The following is a 16,146-nucleotide window of genomic DNA, read 5'->3' on the forward strand; positions in this document are numbered from 1 at the left end:
CACAAGATAGCAAGTGCCAGTAAACGTAGGAAGGAAGCTTCCAGGTTTATCTCTATGCCTGGGTATTGGAACATGGAAGACTAGGTTCTGGGACACAAGAAGCAGGTGCATGGGAGCTGCAGTTCTGGTAAGGTGGGGCCTCAGCCAGATGCAGGACTCCTTTCCTCAGTGTAGAAGATGCTACATTTGGGACTTAACACAAAGGCAGACTGTGTCCCCATTCTAGGCCAAACAGCACACCCTCTTCCAGCCGGGCAGGAGCTGCCTGCAGTGAGCACATCACTGGGGCTGGGAGCAGGAGCCTTGGTAGCTGAGACCCCTGGCCCACCCAGGGGGGCACACAGAGGTGGCACTAAGGTCTCTCCTCACATTCACCAAGTCCTCCAGCCCCACCACCCAGAAGACCCAGAACAACCCCACAAGGTGAGCAAAAGCTGCCATGATCCTATTTCCCAGGTGAAACAGGGCTGGAGTGGTTAGGTTGGTGCCCAAATCACACCACCAGGGGATCCAGGGGGCTAGACTGGAACCCAGGCCTTGGGATCCCCTTCTAGTGCCTTTGCTCCTATAGAGTATGGCTGCTCAGCACAGTGAAGGCTCCCAGGACCTAAAACCAAAGAGAGCCAAAATGGCAATGCCAGGAAGACCCTCCCACAGGCAGACTGGAGATTTCTCCTCTGCTCTGTGCCCTCGTCTGTGAACTGGGGCCACATTCTCCAAGCCTGAGGTCAAACACAGGACATGTTTCTTTCCTTCATCCTGTTAACAAATCTTTACTGTTCATGTACTATGTGCCAAGCCATGCTGAGCACTGGGGATAGAGATGAAGAAGTAGGCTGGCCACCTCCCCCTAAGAGTTCACCTGGAGGAGAGACAGTGAGCCAGCAATGGTGTAACAGGGATTCCACGGCCTTCCCTCCCATACCCTAACCGTGGCTCTGCCAGGTCCGACTGCAAAACATGGGCAACTGCAACCATGGTGCCCATGGCCCTGTTGACTCTCACTGCCACCTATTTCCTCTGCCAGCCCAACTGAGTCGGCCTGCAGAACCAAGCAGGACCCTCAGACCCAACTGTTCTCTCCAGGCTGCCAGGAAGGCAAAGGAGCAAAAACTGTCTGGCCTGAAGTGGGGTCCTGAGAGGCCTGCCCACCTCTTTGCAGCTCTCCTCCTCACAAGGCCAACAAGAGCTGAAGAGGCTGCTGTTGCAGGCCTCCAGGATGGATGGCTGCAGGCTCTGACACTGCAGGAAAGAGATAAATGACTGGTCATTTCCCCCTGATGCACTTGAAGGCATCCATTCTCCCAGCCGTACCAAGCTCAGGCAACCCCCCGTGCAGACAGATAAGCACTGACAGATGGGGGTGGGAGCGGAGCGTCCTTCCCCCTCAGAAGGACACAGCCAGACTCCTCTGCAGCCCGCAAGAAGGTCACGTTGTCCATTGGCTCGCACCTGGCTGGGGGCGCCACGGGTGCCTTCCTTCGCCTCCCCCGTCTCACCCACCCCCATCCGGCTCATCCCTGTGACGAACACATGGGAAAGGGGGAGGGCGGGGGGCAGAGGGAGCCAGCTGACAGGCTCATCAATCTCAGGCTACATGCTTGGCACATTGGCGTTCCTTAAGTTGTTCCCGGACTGGGAGGGTGCTGGAGGAGTCAGGGGGACTGTCTTGAGGAGAAGAGAAATCACACTCAACATCAGAGAGCAAATGGTGGAAGAAGCCTGGAGACTATTAAAATGTGGGCCATGTACAAAAGCAGTAGGGAACTAATTAAGATGCAGGATTTTCAAAAGCTGGGAAGTTGGCCGCAGCCTGCTCCCATCTGGAGAGTTCTGGCAGTTCAGTCCGGCAGGGACAGCACCCTAGGTGGGTGAAGCAGGCCTCCCCAGCCCTGGCCAAGCAGGAGGGATTCAAGTCTCTCTGCTTCAGTCCCACCTGGGTCACCCCCTTAGGGGAGACCCCTCTCAGGGTCACTGTGACTTGCTAGTTGGCCAGCCCTCCTTTGGGGTACCCCAGGCTACCATCTCCTTTAGGGTTCCTACCCTACTATTCACAAGCCCCCACCACATGTGGGGGGCATGATTATCCTGGTCATTCATCCCCTGTCATTGAGTGGTGGCCAAAAAGACAACCAAGAGAAAGAACCAGAACGCTGTTCCTGGCTGCTTTCCCTTCTGTCACCCTTGGAATCTGGAAGGGTGGCAAAGAGCCGCTGCTCTTCAAGTGTCCCGGAGCAGATGGGATTTAGAAGGCCTCAGGTATACTCAGGAGCGGCATGGACATCTGTTGTAAAAGACCTTCTGGTCTGAGATACCAGGATGACTGTGTGAGTTGGATCCTGAAGGAACATGGCGCCAGTTCCAACAGGCTCCCCGTTCAGCGCCTCCCTCAGCTTCAGCACCTACGGCCCCTGGGAAATTAACTTCCTCATTCCATGCCACCATTTCCCAACCTTAAAACAAAGACAAAATCTGCACTAGACCACGGGGACCAAACGGTCTAGGGATAGAAGGTGCTCAATTGAGCTAAACAGACTATCTGAGCATTTGAGCCAGAGGGGCACAAGTAAAAGTTTGCCCCCTGCCTTTTTCCTTTTTCTATTAAAAAAAAAAAAAACTAAAGAGAGATGGGGAGTTGACAACCTTTTTTAATCAGCTGACTTTTGCCCAACATCTGCCTTGTTTCAGAGCCTTGAGTCCTGCCATACCAAGCTCAGCAACTGGCCTGGTGGATATTTACTATTCACCTTTCTCTCCTGCCAGCCAGGATCCCCCTTAGCAAGGACAGAGCTCCAGTCCTGGGGAACTAGTTCAGGAAGGACGCTCTCTGGCACTGGGTCCTGCCCGAGTCGTCGCGTTGCACGAGTAGTGGAACACCTTGCATTTGCCGCTGCAGCCAAGTGCGAGCTGCAGAGAACACTGAACTCCGTTGTCATCAGTGGAGAGAAAGAATGTTGCGTGTGTTGTCCTTCAGACGCCCAGGCAATAAGAGGCTGCAAGATGTTTATTCAAGACTGCCTGGAGGAGTGATGTTAGGCGTGAGAAACACACAGGTCCAGGGACACTAAGAACGCTTTCCATCCTAAGAGCTCCCCCCCAGCTCTCAGCCCGTCCCACCCCCACACAGACACAACTAATAATGAAACTAATAATAATAAGGCAACTAATAATGAAACAGGCGGGACGGCATAGTCACGGTGAGGAGACGGGGTGAGGACGGCAGGACTGGGGACTACTCCATCAGTGCCTATTTTAGCCCAGGAAAAAAGGACTTAGCTGCAGCCACAGTCTGGGGCCCCACACCCCACCTCGTGACATATACTAAGGCCAGATGAGCTCTGTGCTCTGGGGTGCTGAAGCACGAGAGGATGGTTCCGCAGCCCTGTCCCTGGACCTTCTCCAAGGTCCCTCAAAATTCTTGAATCTACATGCACACACACTTGCCCTGACCTGGTTTCCTGACAGATCTGTCTGCTCTGCAGACTTGGGGCCTAGGACATTTCTACGCACATTTCACCTGGCTCACACTGGCTGGACCCAGTCCAGACACAAAGGAGGATGGGAGGAACGAGCTGGGTGGTGGCATGATAAATTAATCGTGGCATCTACTCATTATCATGGAAGGATCAGATGTGGAAGGAAACCCAGGTCTCGAGACAATTCTGCTCCAAGCCAGTGCCCCTGTCTCTCGCAATTCAGGCAACTCCTCTCCCTCTCCCACGAGAAGAGAGTTCTGCTGGCGGAGCCCAAGAGTCATAGACAGAATTACATTCCTGGAGCTTCAAGGGGAGCTCAGGAGCAGGGTAGAGGGAGGGGTGCAGAGAGAAGGGAGAAGGGAGGAAGGGCCTCTTAGAGCCGGGTGGTGGAAGGGTGCCAAGGGTTGGTTCATTTATTCATTGGTTTTCTTTCAACATAAACTCAGTTTTCTGGCTTCCATAAATTTAAAGAAATTCAGCCCAGGATAGACAAATTGATTATCGAATTTTCAGCAAGGTTTGCTCAGAGGATTATGTATAATGTTATGCAATTTGCATTTTTTCTGACTTAATATATCTTAGATATCTTTCCAGTCTTTTCTATTCATTCCTTGAAAAGACAAAATATTATTCCATTTTACATATGTACTATATATTTAACTACTCTCTTATCAATGGACCTTCTGGCAGTTTCCACTTTGTTGTTAAAGCAATGCCATAATGGACAAACTTACATAATGTGAATATATATTATATATATATATATATATATTTATAGGTAAATTCCTGGTAGTAGAATCTCTAGATCAAAGGGCATGTGCTTGTTAAATACTGATAGGCGCTATGCACTGACCTCCAAGAAGGTTCCACCCTACCCCACTGTAGTGTGTAAAGGAGAGCTTATCCCTAGCTACTCTCCACCTTTTTCAGCTCCTCCTCTCTCCTGGGGGAGGTCAGCCTCCACCCAATCACCCCACGGACCATGCACCCCTGGGGCCAGGGACCACCTCAAGTCACACTCCAGAGTATCAACCAAAAAAACTAGTCCTCTTTGAACACAAATCAAGCAGAATAAAACCAAGTGATAGTCATTTTAAAATATTCTCCAAACCAACCCTGGGCCTAGAGAGAACATATCCCAAGAGAGGGGAAATGTCCTCTCACCTGGAAACAGAGCATGTAAAAATGATGAGGCAGAGCCACCGAAAGGTGGGCAGGTCATGGCTGCACAGGTATACCCCAAAGGGCCAGGAAAGGGGTGAGGTCCAGCTTGTGCTCCTCTAACCCACCAGAAGGGACAGCATTCTTTATCATCCACCCAGAGGGGACGCCTTCTACTTTTGCACAAGGGGGTCTTATGGGGTAGTGGAGGCCCCAGATAAAGGCCCTTTTCTAACATCTGGGCTGTGTGAAAAATCCAAGTGCCAACTTGCATTGCCTCCAGGAAAAGAATGGTGTGTTTCTTTGGTCATGCTGCTTCGCCTTCATCACCTGACTGTTTTCAAGCACCACACAGGTTCCTTGTCCCTGACTCAGACTCCCCAGCAACTCTCTTCACAACCTCCAGCTGGTATGGAAGGACTTTCTGAGACCTCAGTCCAGCCCAGCAGTACAGACCCAGAACAGGATCTGGAGATGACAAGCATTTGGTTCAAAGTTTGGGGCCTTTTGTTTCAGATTCTGTTTTCAGCAGGTCTGGTGACTCGCATGAAGGAAACATGTCACTGAGAAGAAGAGTTGCCATTTCAAAAGTCATATTGGCTGTTTATTGTTCCCATCTCCTGGGTGCCGTCCATCTTGGGGAGCCCAACTTAGTGGGAGTCTTTTGTCTCCTTGGGATATGGCTATGCCTCTGAGGACCCATCCTTACCCAGGCTCACAGGGTCCCACAGGGCTCAGGCTGTCTCAGGGACTGGGCTTGACCAACTTGAGATCCAGAGCAGCCAGCTCCGCCTCTGGCCCAGGCACAAGGTCAGAAGCCAGGAAACCCTTCAAGTGCTCACAGGTACAGACACCATGTGCTGGCAGGCACCTGGCCTCAGCAAACATCCACCCAAAGTTTTTCCTCCCTCCACCTACCCCCCACATCAAGGATGGGGCATCTCCAAAGCCAGCTGTGACCCCAACTGTTCCACATGCAGTCACTGGGAGGCCTGTGTGCCCAAAGTAAATATCTGCAGACAGGAGGACCAGAAGCTTGCAAAGTAGCTACTGCCTCTGTCCCGTCAACATGAGACTGTCAGTTCTCAGATACGTGAGCAGCACAGTAAACTTTTCCTGGATTGTCCACAGCACAGTGTCCCCAACCTCTGAAATGAATTTACAACACTTTCACCCCTTCTTTCTCTCTCCACAGAAGTGAGATAAATGAACATGCTTAAAAAGGACTTCGTAAACTACAGTGTACTATTCAGACACTAGCTATGATGATAACGATGATGATTCCATCACAGTGCCCAGCCCCTGTGGCAGTGATTGGTGGGATGGACATAAACCCAGTCAGCTAATCAATCCTCCCCGGGACTTGGCTGCCACAGCTATTGAACATGACTGCCCTTCTGCTGGGTGTGGTAAGTGCTGCCTCTGGGGATGCTCGTGGCCACCAGACCTCCCCATGAGGAGAAAATATAGCAAGAAATGACAAAGTCCTGGGTGCAGCTATGCCTGAAGCCAGGTGAACTATGGGATTTACTGTTACATGAACCAAATTATACACCCAATTCCTCCCCCCATCCCTTTTTTTTAAACTTAGGCTAGTTTGATTTGCATGTCTGACATTTGTGACTAAAGGAATTCCAATGACCTTCTGGGTATATTTTAATAATTAACATTCATTTTCTATAATCATAAAATAAAGTTTTAAGGGGAAAAGCTTTATTAAAATTTCATTGAGTAAACTTAACAGCAGCATGAGAAAAGAGAAAATGCATCAGAGGAAATCAACCTGAGTTCTCCATAGTTCATATGAGAATCGCTGTGTGATTTTAAGCAAATCTCCTAACCTGTCTGGACCTCAATAAAATGAGGAATTGGAGTTAATGATATCTGAGGGGTTTTACAGTGCTAAATGTCTTTGATTCCACAAAAGACAATAAAATTAGTCTAATATTATGTCATTTAAAAAGAAATGAGGAAACTCTGCATGTTGATATGTCCAATGCCTGAGGCACATTTTTAAATGGAAAGGGCAAAATGCAAGGTGACTGTGCTGTAGAAAAAGAGAAGAGGAAGGTCATACAGATGTAATTCCCGGTGTGTACAAAGACTATCTCTTGAAGAATCTCAAAAAAACAGGTGCCACTAATTGCCTTTTTGGAGACTAGGTTTTATTTTTCACTACACAATATATCCTTTTTATCTCTTAGAGTCTAAACATGCACTGTATTACCTACACAAAGTCAAACAAATAAAATGTTTTCATTAAAAGGGTTAAGAACAACTACTATCACACAGGCTCCTGTGCTCCTTGCGATGCCTCTACAAGGCCAGCTAGGCATCCCAACACCACTGTGCCTGTTTTACAGGTGAAGAAATACACACAGAAGGTCCACATACTCAGTGAGGCACATCCAACCTGTGACACCCGAACAATCCCCTCCCTCAAAGTCCACACAGCCCACCTGGCACGTACCTACCTCGAGCAACAGCAGCTCCTGCAAAGCTCTCAATGGAGCAGAATTAATTGGGCCCAATGGGGATCTAACCAGGGGTATCCTTTCACTCATCCAGGCCACTTCCAAGAGGCCAGGGCCAATGGGTTTGGAGCAAGGAAGGAGGGAGGTCCCACGTTCTCTCATGTCAACACTTACTTATGTTTAGTAGAGAAATGTAGATGGGGTCTTGCACATGCTCACTGGTGGTCCAGTCACCTATTAAGTACTTGACAGCCACATTTCTCCAACATCAACATGCATGCAGGAATGCAGTCCTGGAGCTTTGATAAAAATGCAAATTCTGATTCAGCAGGCTTGGGGTGAAGCCCAAAATTCTGGATCTCTACCAACTTCCCTGCCTGCACTACTGGACAAAACCACACTTGGTGTGTATTCTAGAACCACAATGACCAATAAGGACACCACGAGCCACATATAGCAACTGAGCACTTGAAATGTGGCTAGTCTACCATGAGATAAGCTTAAACCATAAAATACACACTGGATTCAAACATAATAAAAAAATAAAGTCAAATATTTCATTCATGATTTTTATATTGATTACATGCTAAATGATATTATTTGTGATATGTTAGATTAAGCAATCTATTATTAAAATGAATTTTACCTGCACTTTTTTCCTTTTTCTAATATGGCTACTAGAAAACACTAAACAACACAGGTGGCTTGCATTCTATTTCAATGGGGCTGCACCATGCTGGGAGGCTTGGCTTTCCTACAGCCTGCATCTCAAGAGACTTGGAACAACCTGTTGTCGCCCAGGAGTGTTTGCAAGGACCTGTAAATTATGCAAAACCATTTGAAAACTTGAATGGAGCACCCCAGAAAGTCTAGCCCCCTCCATCCCAACAAATAAATCTTAAACACAAGTAAAATCTGGGTTAAAGTGAATAGGCAAAGCACACGTGAACCATGAAACTGGGAACAAAGATATTCCAAAGAACTAAACAGAGAAACTACAGTCTCGGGGTCAGCGTGGAAAGCTTTGGTGCCAGTAGAAAGAAGCATGGCCGGCCCGCAATTATTTGGCAGCTCTGTTCCCACCACCCTGAGTCACATCCCAGCCCTGACACCCCCCAAAGCAGAGGTTCCTTTAAAGTTAAGGACTCAGGGCAACCACAGACACGGGTCACTACCTAGCAGTGTAACAACAGATCAGAAGTCAAGAAGCAGCCAATCCTCGGTGAGGCCAGAAAGCCATCAGCATCACACAGAGGCAACATTTGAATACAAACTCTCCCATTTTGAAATCCAAGATGGGTTCTATTTTTAGCAACTGACCCTTTCAGTATAAGATGCACCCAAAGTTCATGCTCAGGGAGTGTGGCAGAGGGTAGACCGTGTACTGTCCTTAGATGGTGTACGGTCCTTAGAAACACACAAGTTGGGACAAGACTTCTTTATGTGAGGAAGGTGTAACCAATAAAGCCCCAGTGCCTTCCACTCTGTTAGGAAAGAAATTCATCCTGGTAGCCTGCTCCCACCTTGCAGCTGCTTACTTTACTTCTCTGGGGTGACAAGAGGGAGAGGAAAGGAAGGGGAAGGCACAGGCACCCAGAGGAGAGAAGTTCAGATGGACACAGGGACGCAGGCACACTTCTGAGCACGAGGTGGGCACATTCCTCCTCCTGGAAAGCTCAGTTCTACGGACAAAGGAGCAGAACAACCTTGTCCTAGGCCTGTCCAGCCCTCCCACCTCTCCCATCAGGGTCCCAGCCAACTCCAGAGGGACTGACCAGGTTTTATCTCCAGCAGCCGCAGCTTTGGATCCTCAGGCGGGTGCAATCTTCTCTTCTTACGCCAGCAGCGCGCAGGGTATGTGTACAGCTGGCCAGGGGCAAGGCCTGTAGACAGAGACAGTGTAAAGGTTAAAGATCCCATGCTAGAAGGGCCCTTGGAAACCACTCTGTCTAACCCCCATCATTTGTAGTCAGAGGAAACTAAAGTCAAGAGAGGTGAAATGACCTGTCAAAGTCACAGCTATTTGGTGGGAGAGGGGAGGCAGAATCTAGGCCAGCTAACCCCAGGACCCTTGTTCTGTCTGCTCCATCAGGATTTTCTCAGTAAACCCATGCCATCACCATCACCAAGATTTCTGCTGTCCAGATCTGGAGCAATCAGAGGGACCTTTCCAGATTCAAGCTCACCACTTTTCTCCCAGGCAGAGGATCTCCAGCTACTGCCCATCAACTACCCATCTGTCCAGGACCAGGTTAAGCAGGTTCCCTTCAAGGTAGAACAGCATGACATATATGCCTACCTATATAGCCTGGATTGGAAAACACTTCAAAGAAATATGATCAAGGAGCCAGATCTCCTATTTATTGGACGCCTCCACCCCGTTAGCAGCTGGTTGATCACTGAAGCCAAAGAGAGCCCTGAGCAACCTCCAGCAGAATGGAAGCCTATGGGCCAGGCTCCATAATCTGGACAGAGAGCAGGCCTGGATATCCCTGCCCATCTCTAGGGCCTGGGCTTATGTACCACTCTGTTCCCAGCAAGCCTCTCTGTTTAGATTTGGCCTTTGGCACTGAGGTTCCACACTAGCATCACCTGTTATGCCAAGCATCCTATGAGAAACCTCAGATAACACACAAAGAATGGCAGCCAGAGACCTCGGGGGAAGGTGGCCTTCCCATACCAGACCACACAGCCTATTCACAAAGGAAAGAGCAGGGATAGAGGCCAAGGGGAGAGGAAGAGAGCTGAGGACTGGTTAGATGATCAGCAAACTAAAAAGACTGTCTGGTGTACCCCAAAATAAACCAACAAGCCAACCAACCCACCTCACTAGAGTAGAAGATCTGGTGAGGACAGGAACTTTGTCTTGTTCTCATCAGAATCCCCAGAACCAAATGTGAGTCTGACACATAGAAAAAATCACACTAAGCACTTGCTGACTGAATAGATGAGTAGCATAAATGAAGAAATGAATGTGTTCCAGTTTCATTTGGATCAAGTCACAAGTCCATTTACATATACATAAATGTGGCTTGTGACAACTGTTAGGTGCAGGCAGCCTCATGTAAGATGGTCACTTTCTAGACTAGGACCATAGGAAACATCAGGACCCTCGTCCTATCTGCTATCTTCCATTTGGGGGCCTTCAAAAGTTCATAGGAAAACTGGCTTCACTTTTACCATTTATAGAGAAAAGCAACAAAAGTTTCATTGCACTATGTCCATTCATTTTGCTGTGTGATTTTCACTAGGTTTCTTTATCAACGTATTGGTTTGGTTCCAAAGAAGAGACAACAATCCCAGCTTTAAAAGAATTAAAATTTCCAAATTCTCTTTCTGTGCTATGTTTCACTATTAATCACACAGCTGCTTCCACAGGTTTCAAGACTGAACAAATTGGACTGCTCCACCCCCTTTGAATCTTAGAAATCATTCAGGACAATGGAGCTAGAGACTCTAGAAAAATCTCCAGCGTCCTGAGCAAAGCGCTTGTTATGTCCAAGAGCCAACCTAATACTTGAATTTGTTGATAACTTTACAAGTTTCTGCATAATAGGAAGATCCTGAAGCTCTGAGCTCCCTGTACTCAGAGGACCAGACTTGTGACTGATTTATAGAAAACCAAATTTGACTTCTCTCTGAGGGACGGCATCACTAGGAACAGTTTAATGTTTCTGGTGTAGTTCATTCCAGGACCATGTCATCTTGACCCTATAATTTCCAGATGGGTACAGTGAGTCTGGACACCTTCCAGAAGTCTGTGCCACCCCGGGGCCTGGTGTTCTCCAGGATTCCAAAGAAGGTGAAATACAAGGGTTGACTGACCCACTACTCTACATCCCAGATCTAGACCCACTAATCCTCACTCATCTTGGGCTAGTGAGTCCTAAACCAGGCTGAAACCAAAAATCACCTAGAGAACATAACACCAATGTGCCAGGCCTATGCAATCTAAATGAGGTGTGTGTGTGTGTGTGTGTGTGAGAGAGAGAGAGAGAGAGAGAGAGAGAGAGAGAGAGAGAGAGAGAGAATGGGGGGTGGCAACTACTTTTTTAAGAACCTTACATATTGGTCCAATGTCTGACCAAGAGCCTTGGATGTCTAAGCATCACCTAGTTACTGCCTAGATGTTCTCTCTGCTGCACAAGACTAGTTTTAATGGCTGTCCCTGTAGGTTCCCAAGGTTCCCTGTATCCCCACTCAAGGTATTGTCATTAATTGCCTGCCTACTGGACTGTCTTCCCTATTAATTTTACAAGATCCAGGATGGCAGGAACCAGGTCCATCTCTAGAATCCCCAAGGCTTAACACAATGCCTGGCAAGCACAGAAAGAAACACTTCTCAAATAAATTCAACCACAGCTGAACCAGACTTAGAAATGCAGACAGTGAAGGCCCACTGCCCTGGCTGTTCCCAGAGGTTCATCCACCCACATCCAAACCACCCAAGAGGAAGGTGGCCCAGAAGTGACCACACCCCACCCACCCCAGCAGGGTAGACTCTGTATCTTAAGCTATTCCTTGTGCCATCAACTGCTTCAAGGTATTTCCACTCTGACCAAAAATAGGTGAGTGAGTAGGACCTGGGTCAGACCAGCACTCTCAAGAGGTCTAAATGGCAAGAGCTCAAAACCATCAACTCCTCGCCAGGTAGGTCCTCCACCCTCCCTGAGATGATGGCCACTGTGCTTGCTGTTCAGTAGCACCAAGGCAGCCTCTGGCCACTCAGCTTGTATCTGTGGGCCAACCTTCCCACAAGTCAATTTTAGCAAGTAATCTGAATGTCCAGAAGCAGGGACTGGTTTTATTTCATTCCTTAACTTTCTCTGATGGGTTAGAGAAGTTCTACAATGCAGAGGCAAAGTACATGAATCCTCTTCGTGTATTGTCACCTTAGAAATATGCCGACACCTTTCTGAGCCTGAGTCCTAACCTCTAAGATAAAGGTGTTAATAATACCCACCTTACAGGGACTGTCCTGGGGATTAGTTTATATTTAAGAAGAAACCTTTATAACCATGAACCTTGTACAAATGTCAGTTATTAATTATCATGAGTTAGCTGGCTTAGATGAGTCTGAACGTTATACCCCTGTGGCATGACAGGCCCCCCCCGCACACCCCCACCTTCATGCCCATGCTGTTCTTTGCTCCTTCAGCCATGAGGATAGAAACAGGCCTCCCTTTAATGTCTGCTTTGACTCCACCTTGTCTCAGCAAGCAAATGGCCTCAAGAACTCTCTTGGGGCACCTACCCCCCTTCCTTGCCCTCCTCCCTAGGCTGACAGGCACCAGGGTGCCTTTATAGGACCAAACACATTCAGCCCTGGAGTTCCACTTATAGAGGGACAAGCAGAGCCCCATGAGAGTTATGTTGTTTATCTCATTAGAACAGGAGGCACATAACTCAAGCGAGTGTGTGTGTGTGTGTGTGTGTGTGTGTGTGTGTGTGTGTGTGATGGAGGAAGAACGAAAGGAAGGCGGGGAGCAAGGGGGATAGGGAGGAGAGAGTCACAGCTGCAGCCAAGGAAATTAACCTGGAGGGGCGAGTCTGGGGCCAGGGGTTGTGGAGGAGGGGAGAAGGGAGACAGGAGACAACAGTGGGGACTAGTCCTCCCTGGTAACCAAGACCACAGCAACCCCTCCACTCACATACCCACTAATGTGGGTACTTTTGAGCTGCAATTCCAGTTACAACACACACTCCTGCATAAGCACAGGCGTGATGAACACACACTGACATGCACGCAAATTCATATACTTGCTGGGGGAGAAATGGCTCCTGGAAAAATGCATCAGAATGAGCATTTTGGTCCCTCTGTATGGTCAGCAGACTGCAGACAAATTTCTTATTGCCAATATTGCCCAAGTTTAGCAGGTAGACCCTGATCATGAAAGCTCTGACAGACACATTGTGGCCTATTCATGCTCAGCGAAATAAGCCAGAAAGAAAAAGAAAAATATTGGATGGTCTCACTCATAGCAGGAATCTAGAAAACTTAAATAAGGGACCAGGAAAATGAATATCATAAGAAAGTGAAAATCATAATCAACAAACAACTGTGAACCAGAGACACTTTATGAGGGGTGGGGGGGAGGGATTGGGGTCAAAATAAAGGGGTTGCAATTATTTGGGGAATATAAAAATAAATAAAAATAAATTTTAAAATAAATAAATAAATAAATATGGCTATTTTACATATTATTACATTTGTGAGATGATAGTATGAATCTATGTATTCAAAAAAAAAAAGAATTCAGAAGGTGAAATGGGATAGAAAAGAGAGGACAGGATGATATAGGAGAGGTATAAGTTTGATAAGAAGAAAAAACTGAAATGGCTTCCTCTTCCCCCCAACCAGAGTTGAGCAGTAGCAATTCAAGTCCACCCAGAAGGCTCTCTCTGCAGCATCTCAGTAAAGGTGGGCCGCAGCTGCTGTTGACCCCTCTCCGCAATGGGAAACTTATTACATCACAGGACAGATTTCCTGCTGCTGTCAAATTATTATTGTGATAGAGAGTTTTACATCATTCTTATTCTGAAACAAATCTACCTTCCTGTAACTTTTGCCAATTTGTCCACCTTCTGTCCCAAGGGCGGACATGTGTTATCTGCATCCCAACCTCATCCATCCCAAGTGAGAGACCAAGGAACCAGGGGGAATGGGAGTTGGAAGAAAGAGGCAGTAACTACACCTGCTCAGAACTGGGGTAAGATTAAAGGCTCTAAATGTTGCTTCCCTTTTATCATCTGCCCCACCCCCTGCCCCCAGCCCACCCTGTCCCAGACCAGAAAGGGATGGAACAGGACACTCCGGCGTAGTCCATCACTGCCAGTTAAAGAGCTTCACCACTTCTTGCTCCTACCATGTGTCACCATGAATGGGTCATTAACAGCCTCCATGTTTGGGCCTCCCTGGTGGGGCAAGGGGTTAAGCACAGCACTGTGGAGCTATCTGCAGCCTCTGCAGCATGAGTTCGATCCCCGGGGGGCCAGGCAGGGAGCAACCACATGGCACAGCAGACCTCTCCTGTCTAGCCTGCTGCTCCCCTCAGCAGTGTTTCAGTCAGTTTGCCTGTTCTGCTCCTTACTCTGTCTCTGGTGAATCCTCTCACCTCCTGCCCCTCTGGCCTGTACTCCAGTTCTAGTATGCATAAATAAATCTTTTTTAAAAAAGTAGCCTCCATGTTTATAAAGTTACAGACATGAACCAGGGCTCTTCACCAAGACTGGGCATCATAACTATGTTGAGTACTTATTAAAATAGGCAGATGTCTGAGCCACAAACCTCTCCTACTGAACCAGAAGATGAGAGATTCACCAAGTATGAAAAACTCCCACTTCTTAGGAATGGGCAAGATATATCTCATAAGCATTTAATCCCATATCCTTTCCTGATGCTCTTCCCCCATCTCTCCAGTTATTTAAGAGCTGTCCTGCCTTATCAGTCCCCTCCTCAGTGAAATATTCCTGAACTATCATAGGCCACCGTGTTTTTTCTTATCCCTGAAGCCTGGAGTCCTGGGCATTTGGCACCTCTTGCCAGACTTAGCCTAGCACTTAGCCTTCCAATTTTTCTTCATGAGCTTCTCTATCTTTAACAAGATTAACTCTAGTGTCCTACATGCCAAAACTACTCTGGCAAGGTAGACCTCAGATCCAGAACACTATCTGCTTCTTCTGGACCACAGATTTCCATGCCTCTCACTGTTCCTATTGCATTCAAAAGCTGACACACTAACAATAACTAACATTAACTAAATTCTTCTCTGTTCTAGGCTAGTACCTTACACTCACTGTATTCTCACAGTGACAACTCTATAAGGCATTTAAAGGATGGAGACAATGAGAGTAATAGTAATTAAGTAACTGGTACAGAGACATTCAGCTCATAAGGGTCATCCAATCCATGGCCCGCACTCAAAACCTCTCCACTATTCTTCCTAACTTCCCACTGAGCCACCCCATGGCTGCTCCACATAAGCAAACAGAGTCCTGCCCTTGAAAAGGCAGCCCATTTACACCAACGCAATGAGGAAAAGAGCACCCAGCCCATGCACTCCTGTGGAATTGATATTTCCCTTCCTACCACATCATCAGTTGAAATTCTCTTAAATTCATCTTCATGATACAAAAGCACTGTGGGAAGGCATATAAAATGTGCGGAGAATCAGAAAACCACCAGGTCATATTTTCTAGGTTCTTTGGAAGGTTTTTTTTTTTTTTTTTAATAATAGGAGCATAATGTAAGACAGAAACTTAGAACTTATTGGGTCTGAGTCTTCCCTGATAGCAGAATTACCTCTATAACGAGAAGAGTCCCCAATCCAACCTCTGCTTTAGCAATTCTAGTCCTCGCCCTCCCATGAAGCAGTCTACTGTGCTGTTGAAATATTCTATTGTTAGAAATATGCCCATCAACCTCAACCGCCATTGATAAGAATGCAAAATGGTACTACCCTATGAAGGGAAATTTGGCATATCCAGCAAAACTGCCTATGTATTTGCCCTCTGAATTAGCAGTTTCTCTTCTAGGACTCTGCATCACAGAGTCACATGCAAAAATACAAAATCAAGTTTTCAGTGCAGTTAGAAAAAGATCGGAAATAATCTACAAGGACCTGTTTGAGCAACCAATACAATATTCACACAATGGACTGCTGAGAGAGAATAAAACTGCTGAGAGAGAGAGGAAGGGACATATACACTGTAATAGGATATACTGTTAAGTGAAAAAAGCAAGGTGGAGAACAGCACACATAATACACTACCATTTATCTAGCAAAATAGGGATATATATGTATGTATACATAAACATATGTGCTATGTGTTTGCATAGATTTTTTTTTATCGAGAAGATAAACCAAAAGCTAAAAAAATAAGTTACTTACAGAGAGCAACAGCAAGATAATGGGAAGAAGAAGTGGGGGAGGAGGAAAAGGAAGAAGAAAAGAAAGAAGCTGTCTATAGAAAGCAGAAAGGCACAGGGTAAAAGGACAAAGGTAGAAATTGGCATTCTCTGAATAGAGCACACT

General features: G+C 47.1%; 1 protein-coding gene across 3 annotated transcripts in view; it reads right to left on the reverse strand.

Annotated features, from left to right (window-relative positions):
* The window catches only part of DPF3 (double PHD fingers 3), a gene marked incomplete at both ends in the record, with an annotated part of 242,164 nt that overhangs the window by 114,414 nt on the left and 111,604 nt on the right, over positions 1-16,146 (reverse strand). For all 3 annotated transcript variants that reach the window (XM_084241388.1, XM_084241390.1, XM_084241389.1), the window contains one exon: positions 8,887-8,994. In XM_084241388.1, the coding sequence (XP_084097514.1) occupies positions 8,887-8,994 (108 nt within the window). The remainder of the gene's footprint in view (positions 1-8,886; positions 8,995-16,146) is intronic.

The sequence above is a fragment of the Talpa europaea genome, assembly GCF_964194135.1.
Source record: "Talpa europaea genome assembly, chromosome: 8".
In the NCBI taxonomy this organism is placed as follows: domain Eukaryota; kingdom Metazoa; phylum Chordata; class Mammalia; order Eulipotyphla; family Talpidae; genus Talpa; species Talpa europaea.